This window comes from Oncorhynchus clarkii, chromosome 20 (assembly GCF_045791955.1).
Source record: "Oncorhynchus clarkii lewisi isolate Uvic-CL-2024 chromosome 20, UVic_Ocla_1.0, whole genome shotgun sequence".
Lineage (NCBI taxonomy): Eukaryota > Metazoa > Chordata > Actinopteri > Salmoniformes > Salmonidae > Oncorhynchus > Oncorhynchus clarkii.
In genome coordinates, this window is record NC_092166.1 from 42,510,922 (window position 1) to 42,521,811 (window position 10,890).

At 40.4% G+C, this 10,890-nt stretch overlaps 1 protein-coding gene across 6 annotated transcripts in view; it reads right to left on the minus strand.

Annotated features, from left to right (window-relative positions):
• The window catches only part of LOC139376380 (unconventional myosin-IXb-like), an 81,950-nt gene extending 72,871 nt beyond the window's left edge, over positions 1–9,079 (minus strand). For 4 of the 6 annotated variants that reach the window (XM_071118903.1, XM_071118897.1, XM_071118902.1 and 1 more), the window contains exons 1-2: positions 8,746–9,079; positions 1–473 (exon numbers count right to left, since the gene is read on the minus strand). The exon at positions 1–473 is cut by the window's left edge and continues 423 nt beyond it. In XM_071118903.1, the coding sequence (XP_070975004.1) occupies positions 1–396 (396 nt within the window). In that variant the 5' untranslated portion in view covers positions 397–473; positions 8,746–9,079. Of the gene's footprint in view, positions 474–7,752; positions 8,037–8,745 lie in introns of those variants that run through there. The other 2 variants (XM_071118900.1, XM_071118898.1) reach the window with 2 other exon arrangements.
• Between the last annotated feature and the right edge of the window lie 1,811 nt (positions 9,080–10,890).

Below are 10,890 nucleotides of genomic sequence, written 5' to 3' on the forward strand. Positions count from 1 at the left end.
ACCGTCCATCTCTGACCCCAGAGCCACTTCACCTCCCTGGGCTTGGAGGATGAAGTAATACCCCTTCTCCTGGGGATGCCGTTTTCTAGCCCCTGGGGGCCAAAGCAACACCCTCTCCACAGGCATCTCAGTGTCCCCTAGCCTCCTCTCCTCCCCTTCAGCCTGCCTGACTTCCAGCAGGGCATACGGACTGGTCATGTCCAGGCCCAGAGTGGCCCCTGCTTTCTGGATAACCATAGCCGCTGTGGCCCCTGGGCTGACCTGGAGAGTACAACATGCTGCTTTGTCCTGGGACAGGCGTGGGTAGATCTGGAGGAAGACGGCCTGCGGCTGCTGTTGTTGTTGTTGATCTACGTCCAGGCTGGCCGCTCCTACCACACCGTCAGACACACTCATCCTGCTGGCTGACACACAAACAGGACCTCTTCAGCATACCTCACTAGCACTGCCCTCTCCCAATCAGGATGTAACCACTGGGTAGGGAGAGAGGGAAAAGAATGCGGTACAGTCAGGGAGGAGTATGGGAGATACAGTGGAGTCGGAAAGCATTCAGACCTTTTCACTTTTTTCACATTTTGTTAAGTTACAGCCTTATTCTAAAACAGATACAATTGCTGTTTTTTCTCATTAAATCTACACACAATACACCATAATGACGAAGCAAAAACTGGTTTTTAGAAATGTTTGTAAATGTAAAAAAAATAATAATAATAACACATTTACATAAATGTTCAGACCCTTTACTCAGTACTTTGTTGAAGCAACTTTCACACTCTGGCTGGGCCACTCAAGGACATTCAGAGACTTGTCCCGAAGCCACTCCTGCGTTGTCTTAGCTGTGTGCTTAGGGTTGTTGTTCTGTTGGAAGGTGAACCTTTGCCCCAATCTGAGGTCCTGAGCACTCTGGAGAAGGTTTCAATCAAGGATCTCACTGTAATTTGCTCCCTTCATCTTTCCCTTGTTCCTGACTAGTCTCCCAGTCCCTGCCGCTGAAAAACATCCCCATAGCATGATGCTTCATCCACCATGCTTCACCGTAGGGATGGTGCCAGGTTATCTCCATACATGACGCATGGCATTGAGGCAAAAGAGTTCCCATGTTGGTTTCATCAGACCAGAGAATCTTGTTTCTCATGGTCAGAGTCCTTTAGGTGCGTTTTGGCGAACTACAAGTGGGCTGTCATGTGCCTTTTACTGTAGAGTGGCTTCTGTCTGACTGGTGGAGTGCTGCAGAGATGGTTGTCCCATCTCCACAGTGGAACTCTGGAGCTCTATTAGAGTGACCATCGGGTTCTTGGTCAACTCCCTGACCAAGGCCATCCTACCCAATTGCAAAGTTTGCCCACTGTGTTCTTGGGGACCTTCAATGCTGCAGAAATGTTTGATACCCTTCCCCAGATCTGTGCCTCGACACAATCCTGTCTCAGAGCTCTACGGACAATTCCTTTGACCTCATAACTTGTTTTTTTGCGCTGACATGCACTGTCAACTATGAGACCTTATATAGACAGATGTGTGCCTTTCCGAATCATTTTCAATTAATTGAATTTACCACATGTGGACTTCAATCCAGTTGTAGAAACATCTCAAGGATCATCAGCTGAACCTGGATGCACCTGAACTCGAAATCGAGTCTCACAGCAAAGGGTCTGAATACTTATGTAAGGTATTGTCTTTTATATTGAATACATGTTGCACATATTTTTTTTTAAAAACAACAACAGTTTTTGCTTTGTCATTATGGGGTATTGTGTAGATTGATGAGGAAAACAATTAATTCAATACATTTTAGATTAAGGCTGTAACGTAACGAAATGTGGAAAAAGTGAAGGGGTCTCTTTACTTTCTGAATGCACTGTAAACATTACAAATGACATTAGACTGGCAATCTAAGTAAAGTATTTACATGACAGTAAATACTTCTTTATCAGAACTTATTACAATAATTCTCCCCTGTAATTTAAGAATAAATCTGTTTAGCCATTGATAGTTGCAGAGATTTAATAGGATATTGTATCTATACAGTATAGACAGAACAAATTAGCCCAGCTTCTAAGAGAAGTGAGTGCATAGTTGTCTGTCGAGCCTGTATGCATGCAGACACCAGAAAAGGGAACAAATGTTTTCTACAGTATTTGTTCCACTAAGACAATAGCCTCTATTCCCTCCAAGCAACCAACTTTCCCACGACTTCCCTAACCTCCATTCCATACAATATAATATTTTGTCCAATGACAATGAGATTCAACAGCTGAGTCATTCTTACTCTCAGGTGACATTTTGGACCTCATAACTTAAAGGAAAAAATCATTCATTTTTGGGGTATTCTATCAGAAAAGGGTTATGTTTGACTTTCAGAAGAACATATTGGTCAAGCTCAGGCACTTAAATCCTAATAATTATAGGCAGATTGTTCACACAATCATATTGCAACACTGTTAGGGACATACACATAAAACTGTTTGAAAGTGTTAACAATGCATGCATGTACAGTGCCAGTCAAAAGTTAATAAGAAGAGACTTGCTTGGGCCAAGAAACATGAGCAATGGACATTAGACTGGTGGAATTGTGTCCTTTGGTCTAATATATCCAAATGATACATTTTTCATGTCTTTGTAAGATGCAGAGTAGGTGAACGGAGGACCTCCGAATGTGTGGTTCCCACGTGAAGGATGAAGGAGGAGGTGTGATGGTGCTTTGCTGGTGACACTGTCTGTGATTGATTTAGAATTCAAGACACACTTTACCAGCATGGCTACCACAGCAATACGCATCTGGTTTGCGCTTAGTGGAACTGTCATTTGTTTTTCAACAGGTCAATGACCCACACACCTCCAGGCTGTGTAAGGGCTATTTAACCCAATTGAGACGGTTTGGGATGAGTTGGACCACAGAGTGAAGGAAATGCAGCCAACAAGTGCTCAGCGTATGTTGGAACTCCTTCAAGACAGTTGGAAACGCATTCCAGGTGAAGGTAGTTAGAGAATGCCAAGAGTGTACAAAGCTGTCATCAAGGCAACGGGTGGCTAATTTGAAAAATCTCAAATATAAAATATATTTTGATTTGTTTTTTGGTTACTACATGATTCCATATGTGTAATTTCATAGTTTTGATGTCTTCACTATTATTACAATGTAGAAAATAGTAAAAATAAAGGAATGGCTATACGGACACACCTGGTGCCAAAATTGAAGATGTATGTAACACAGCTTAATTGAGTGGAGACGGATTTGTTGCAGTCAGTTGCTGCGGAGCCCTTCCGAACTAGCTAGTTTAATGCTGGCAACAGAAGCATTGTGGTAGTTAACTTGTAAAATAAAGTTGTTTATTTCGATGGGCGAGGGAGAAATAACTTGCAGTATATATCACCATCTGTATGTCACCTTGACATGCCAATTAGCAAACGTAACGACAAGCTCGTGTGAATGACCGGTGCAACGGTGTTGTGTCTAGGTGCTTCCTACTCCACTGTTGCTTCCCACTGGGCAGTAGTTCCTTCACCGAGCAGCTGTATGTCGCTGGCAGTAGCTAATGTGGCCAATTTGTTCCATCCCACTTGATTATATTTCGAGTAGGATGGCAGCCTACACAATAAATAACTTGTGATATTGGTACTAGTGCCAGGGGTTGGAACCGGTTCAAGGAACAGAACAGAAAAATAAGTACATTTTTACAGGAAAAGAATCAGGACCGGGAACAAAAGTGATCTATACCGTTCTGAACAGTACTGATATTTTGAAAACATGGGAACCAGTTAAGTACTAACGTTATTTTACGTTCCAAGCATTTTTTCCAGTCCCACAACAAACGCAACAAAGCGCCTATGCAAAGCACTCGCTCGGTCACGCAGAAACATATTCCAGTGTCTGCCTGCTTGCCATCTGAAAATCTTTGCCAGTATGTGCGTGTCTAGGCTTCAAGCCCCTCCCTCTCCGGAACATAGTCTACTAGCTTATTGACTGTACAAGCGTGATTCAGAAATTATAGATATTTTTAATTACAGAAGAATGGGTCAACTTTTTCAATGCTCGTTAAGGATACTATAGTTATCATGTTTCACATTGGATTTAATAATGACAAAAAGGTAAGACATGTTTTTAATTCTGGTGCTGATCTGCACACACAGCTAGCTCTGGTCCAACATTAAGCAAACACTCTGAAGTTCAAAGACATTCAATGTTTCTTCATTGAAGCTGTTCTTCCGTAAGTATAATTGGGAGCCCAAGTCAGATAATGTATGTCATAAGATGGCCGGCTCTTCAAGCCAAGCCTCCACCCTCTCCCCACCCACAAAATCAGTCGCATCTTGCGTCCTACACCTGTCTGTCTGGATATACAGTAAGTCATGCATTTTGGTAACATTGTCACTCCTGATGATCTGTATCCCATAACCCTGTCTGTTTGGCTCTAATGATCCTTTTAGTTGACTATTGTTTTAGCACTTGGTCAAAATTTGTATTAGTGAATTGTTTTAAACTTGAGTTGAATTACCATTTTTATTTTATTTTAATGTATGTAAACAAATTGCCTGCCCGCTCCATATAGCAAGCTTCTCTACCCGCACTGATTGGTGAAGAAATTTAATGTTGAGCTAAAAGGAGAAAACAAACAATGTGATTTCAGATGTTTAAAAAGGAACAATATCAACTAACTTTTTTTTTGATTCAAACTGGTTTAGAACTTTATTTTGCTGGTTGGAACAGTGGAACGGAACAAAAAAATGATGTTTCCATTCAGATAGAACAATTGGAAAATATTTCAGTTCCAACCCCTGATTGGTACTAACCATATGGATTTCATTGTACAGTAGGGATGAATATTTTCAGACAATTTAACAACTTTCAATACCGGGAATAATTCATATTTATCTGAGAGTCCCGGGAAATACCGCAAAAATCAGGAGTGCCCATTTAAAGCTTTTAAAATCTAGATATGGCCACTATGCCAGGGTTCTCTCAAAATAAGATTGTGGCTGCAACACATTGCCGGCTTGGCTGCGCCACTATATAAAAATTTCACAGCAAGTGAAACTGGTATTTAGTAATGATGATAGAGCAATGTTGTTAACAATGATATAATTGTCAATTGGTAAACAGGCCAATATTTTCACCATTCAGTTGATCATAACTAAGGTGAGTTTTCCTTTCTCTGCTCTTTTTCTTGGCCCAATGCAAGTTTCCTCCTCTCCTCACTCCACTGTAGCCAGCCTCTGCCGCGTTGTTCTCGACACCAGTTTAAAATCAATTTAGTCGACTGTTTTCTAGAAACCTGGCTTTTGTGAAAAGTGGTCATGGGATCCCGATTACAGGTTTTAATCCCTACCGTAGTCTACTGCTGTGACATCTGCTACCTAGCATAAGGATGAAATGGGCAGTTTTCAGGAAAAACGAGCAGTTGTTTATTCTTCTTGTTGTAACAGTTGGAATAATGGGACAATTCAGAGAAAAATACATTGTAGGCTACATACTAGCCAACAGTCGCCAACACTGTTCCGTACAGATTTTGCGTACTACGGCATTCAAACGAGGATGCGAAAAAGAAAAAAAACCGCAATTGTAGACTGTTGGCATTAAAATACATAGTGTAAACGAAGTTTCTATTCAAGTGTTGATTGACATGGTAATAGACCAATAGTATTCGAGAAAAGTTGAAAAATACGGACCCCTCTGACGCTGTATGATATATTGTGACGTATCAGGACGTATCGTACGCGCTTCGCTTGCAGATTAGATACAAGAAAGTAAAAAGGACAGGGAAATACTCTTATCACTTTAGAAGGTCCCTGTAACACCTAAAGATTTTGCAATTGTTTTAGACGCCATTCCCTCAGGTGTTGCTCTGTTATTCAGGAACTTGTCAAGACCTGACCCTCATAGCCTACCTTCTATTGACCCTGTTGACTCATCAGTAGGAAAGATTTGTTTCTCTTTGGGTCCATTCAACACACAGAGCGATACGAACCTTGTTTCAGCAGGATGTTTGTATGTCATGCCTTATTGGAATGGATTTATTGATAATATCTGTTGGAAAAAAGTTAGGATGTTGCCACACATATACCTACTTGTTAACAAAATTAAGGAAGTTTCCTTTAAAATTATTCATAAATATTATCCTGCCAACCACTATATGAAGAAGTTCAAGGAAAACATCAACTCAAATTGCTCCTTTCGTAATGACCACCCAGAAACAGTGTTGCATATTTTTTGGCATTGTATTCATGCAAGACATCAGCAGATTTATAATTGAACACATTATGTAATTAAGTTCATTATTCTTTTGGCCAAATGTCATATACACAAATGTACATTTACAAACAAAAAAACAAATGTTCTTACCCTACAAAAATAAATTGAACTGTATTTTAAGACAGTTAAATACTCTACTAACAAAAAAGCTGTTAGAATTGTAAGTGTATGTATGTTCCTCAAGGTCCTTGTGTAATTGTAATGTGATACAGAAAGTACATGAGGGAACACAAGTATATATAGATTATAAACAATGGACAATCGAGCTAGGGGGTAGCTCGATTGTCCCCCTAGCTCGATTGTCCATTGTTTATAATCTATATATACTTGTGTTCCCTCATGTACTTTCTGTATTGGTTGTTAATAAAAAATGTACAAAAATAAAAATAGGTAATGATCTCAAAAAAACAAACAAAAAAAAACAGGGAAAGAGGGATACCTAGTCAAATTGTACAACTGAATGCATATAATTTTCGCGTCATCACTGCAAGCCATCATGATTCGCAAAGCCAGTTTAATGTGTGATTATAACTTCTATCTTCTATAACTTCTATCTCCACCCTAAAAACCCTATTCAAATTCGACACAAACCTTCAAATAGGTATGTAATGACACAATATATAAAAACTCTTCATAGTGTTTCATAAACATTTTTTTGACAAATCGAGTAAAAAAAAAAAATCCCCACACGACATATCTCCCCTTTCTCTATTACTCAGTAGCCTTCGCTTCCCCCTTCGCCATTTTTTAAAAGAACAGGCGGAGATCCATTGCCTTCTTCAAACATGCAGAGAGACGGGCAAGCATGAAGGTCGCGTCGTCAATGATTTAGCTGGAAAGCGAAGAAGTTTGTATTCATAATACAGTTGACCTGGAAGTATACATTTTTAGGGGGGCTAAAATACGGTCACATGTACGGGACACGGTCAAGTACGGAAGTTTGTTAGGGATACCTCGTCAGTTGTACAATGCTTCAACTGAAATGTGAAATGCATTTAACTAAACCCCTCTGAATCAGAGAGGTGAGGTGCCATAATCGACATACACGTCAGTTTGCGAGCTAACATACGGTGTCGCCCCTGCCTCCCGTCTGCTGTGTACCAGAGTCCTCCTTAGGGCTAGCACAGTGTCCTTTGTTAGCTCGACACTGCCTACTAGTGTACAGCTAGCTACCGTTGTCATCCCGCCCCTTCTCTGTGGTGTTTATCGGTGGCTGGCATCCAACGTTATTGTGCATTAGCGCCACCTACTGCACTGGAGCGCCCCCGCCTCCCAACTGGCCTAATTTAAAAATGGTCCAATAGAAGTATAAAAAAGGGTTCCTGCAGATACAGGAATGCCCCTAATTGCAGGAGGCAATTGCACCCCTCTCAACAAAACTACCCCTGCCAGAAGATAGACGACTATAGTCACTGCGCTATAAGTAGTTAGCATCTATGAATGGGCTAAGTCTAGGAATGTTCCCGCTATGTAATAACAAACACTAATCAAATGTTATTCCTCACCTGGCATTATGGTCCATTTATTTTTATCCTGTACATATGAACATTGACGACAAGGAACTCCCTTTTTCCACCAGTAGTACAAAACTAGTTGATAATAAAATAAATAGCTCAACTGCGCAACCGAAAGGTGAGCGAAAAAAGGTGTTCCCGTCCTTATTGCAAAATATACAAATAAACGCAATAATGCTTTAGTCGGTTGGCAGTGACTGGACGCGTAATGTAACTGTAATCGAAAATCTTCTTGACAAGTTCTTGTGAATTGTAACTTCCTATATCTTATGTCCACGCGCTTTCATCGATGGGTTGGGTGAGGGTGACATGCTGAGTTTAAGCACAATTCGAAATTTGGAAACTCGAAAAGTTTGGACTCGTTATCTGGTTGTAGTTATTCAAGTGCCGCGTCCAACCTTTTCCGGTTACTGTACCTAACAACTGCATTTTGCTCTGGTCGGAGTACCCCATGTGCATTTTACTAGTAAGAATAATGGCCTCATGAGGCTTCTCCTAGTACCGCTGGTAGGGAACCACTGAGTAAGCGAGTCAAACATTTTCGAGGTCCTTATTCCGATCAGGACGTGAACGCGGTATCATTCCCTTTCAATAAAACAGAAATGGCAACAAACTCGGTCAACTAAAGTTCTATCAACGTTAACCGACCTAAAGGCTACTACTTACATTGCCAAACAGAATGACAACAGGCGTTGTTTTTCTTTACCATAGGCCTATGCGTTTTAACAGCTATTACTGTCTCTTTGGGATTGAAATATTTTATTTGCATGTAAGAGTTTAGGCCATCTGGTGGCCATATGAAGTACTGTTTAGTTTTCTATACCTGTGGAATTCACCTGGGAAGAGGTGGGACTCCATTAGTTTGACTACAGTAGTATTGTGTGAGTATTGGAAACCACCAGACTCCATTGCATACAGTAGCCTATACACCCACAAAGTCACTTAACACCTAAACATAAATACTAATCAAATGTTATTCCTCACCTGGCATAACGATCCATTTATTTGAATCCTGTAGTAACGTTACACATGAACATTATTGACAAAAGGGAAGCTCCCTTATCCACCAGCATTACAAAACAAGTTGAAAAGAAAAAAACTAGTTCACCTGCACAACCGAAACGTTAGCGAAAAAAGGAGTTCCCGTCCTTATTACAAAAAAATACAAATAAAATAAACAATACTTTAGTTGGTTTGCAGTGCTGGACGATTAAAATTTAATCCAACATGAAGGTCATCGAAAATCTTCTTGAAAAGTTGTTTCTAGGTCTTGCGAATTGTAATTTCCTGTATCGTCTGTTCACGCGCTTTCATCCATGGGTTAGGTACGGCTGACATGCTGCGTTGACGTAATTTGGAAACCCGAAAATATTAGACTTGCTAACTGGTTGTAGTTATTCACGCGCCGCTTTCAACCAGTTAGCTAGTCGGACATTTTCGAGTGACCTAGTTACAACCAGCACTTGAAAGCGGCATCATACCCTTTTGATCATGAGCGCGTCTGCTTCGTCAATAAAACAGAAAAACATGGAGTGTGTGTGCATTTTATTTTAGTCAGATTAACTGAAACTGAAACTATTTATTGTAGAAGATAACATCCTGTTTTAAACTCTCTGCCCTTTGTCCTCATAAGCATATGCAGTTTATTCGCCCTGAAACCAACACGGATCATACATCTCTATAAGAACACCCACAGTATGTTTTATCAGTGGGTTAGTGAGAATGACATAACTAGCCTAGGCCTACAGCAAATATTATCATTCATTCATAAATGTATGCAATGAAATAAAAAGTGAGATATGACTTCATTTCAGTATCATTTTCCGTACTTCCACTGCTCCTCTAGTAATCAAATACTGAATTTAGACACAGAATCGGATGTAATTTTTCCACAAAGATATGTTTCATTTCAATTCAACCCTGGTGTGCTAGAAAATGCTAAGTGACATAATTCAGTATGATGTCATAGCTTTCTTGGAACCCGCCAAGTCCTTTTGTGTGTAATAACAATCAGTTTAATCTCTGGTTGTTGTGTTCTGTGGATTAGCTTCCTTGCCGGTGTAACACTATCCCGTTTATTGTACATTTGACTCTTTGTTATGCCTTGCACTGACTGGCAACAGTTACTTAAAGAACACATATGCAGACACTTTCTTTACAACTGTATTCTATTACAACTGTGTTGACGCTGTGCTTCACAATCAAGATGAGAAGGTTTTTTAAATCCATTTGGTATACTGTAGTCTCGCTAGATGGATGGGTTGCCTGGGATACTGTGCAGAACAAGACAAGACAGGTGTTGGCATATTTATTACATAAGTCTATTGTGTTGGTATATTTATCACATGTTTATAGCTGTTTCATGCATTGTCGAACAATGCACAACATGATGATAATAACATGATGATGAAGATGGTGATGATGATAACGATGATGAAGATGATGATGTCACATTGGATGCCACTCCTGTTCCTGCTGAACTGAGCCAGCAGTCAAAAGACACACACTGATTCCAGATCAGTAGGCACCGGAGTACACAGCCCTGTACTACACATTCTATAACAAACGCACACACACACACACACACACACACACACACACACACACACACACACACACACACACACACACACACACACACACACACACACACACACACACGTGTTCCAGGCACCGGAGTGAAGAAAAAAATCTATAATGCTCTGGAGTGTGTTCTAGGGTAATCTTCCCCTGTGTGTCGGAACATGCAAGTCTTTTAAAGAACATTCCTGCTAATTTTACAGGTGGCCTGTCCTTTCCATAATTGGATCTGCCCTCCTAGAGTGTATGGCTCTCCTTTTCTTTTTCAAGTGTTCTACTCCGCTAGCCAGCACCTCTCCTAAACAGGTGTGTGTTTCTTTTGCCACCAAATTGTCTTTTCCAACCTCTGGATTCTGTCCTCTTCTCGTCCCTTCTTTCCCATCTCCAAAGTATTAGGCAAGACACCCTGGTATGCTATAAAATTGTTTTCATTCCAGACACTGAACTTAGCCACTGTGAACAAATCATTTTAGCTCAATGCTCATCAATAAGCTAAGTTCTGTATCTTCAGAAAGTATAGCACCAGTTTGCTATAGCCTATAGATGAAA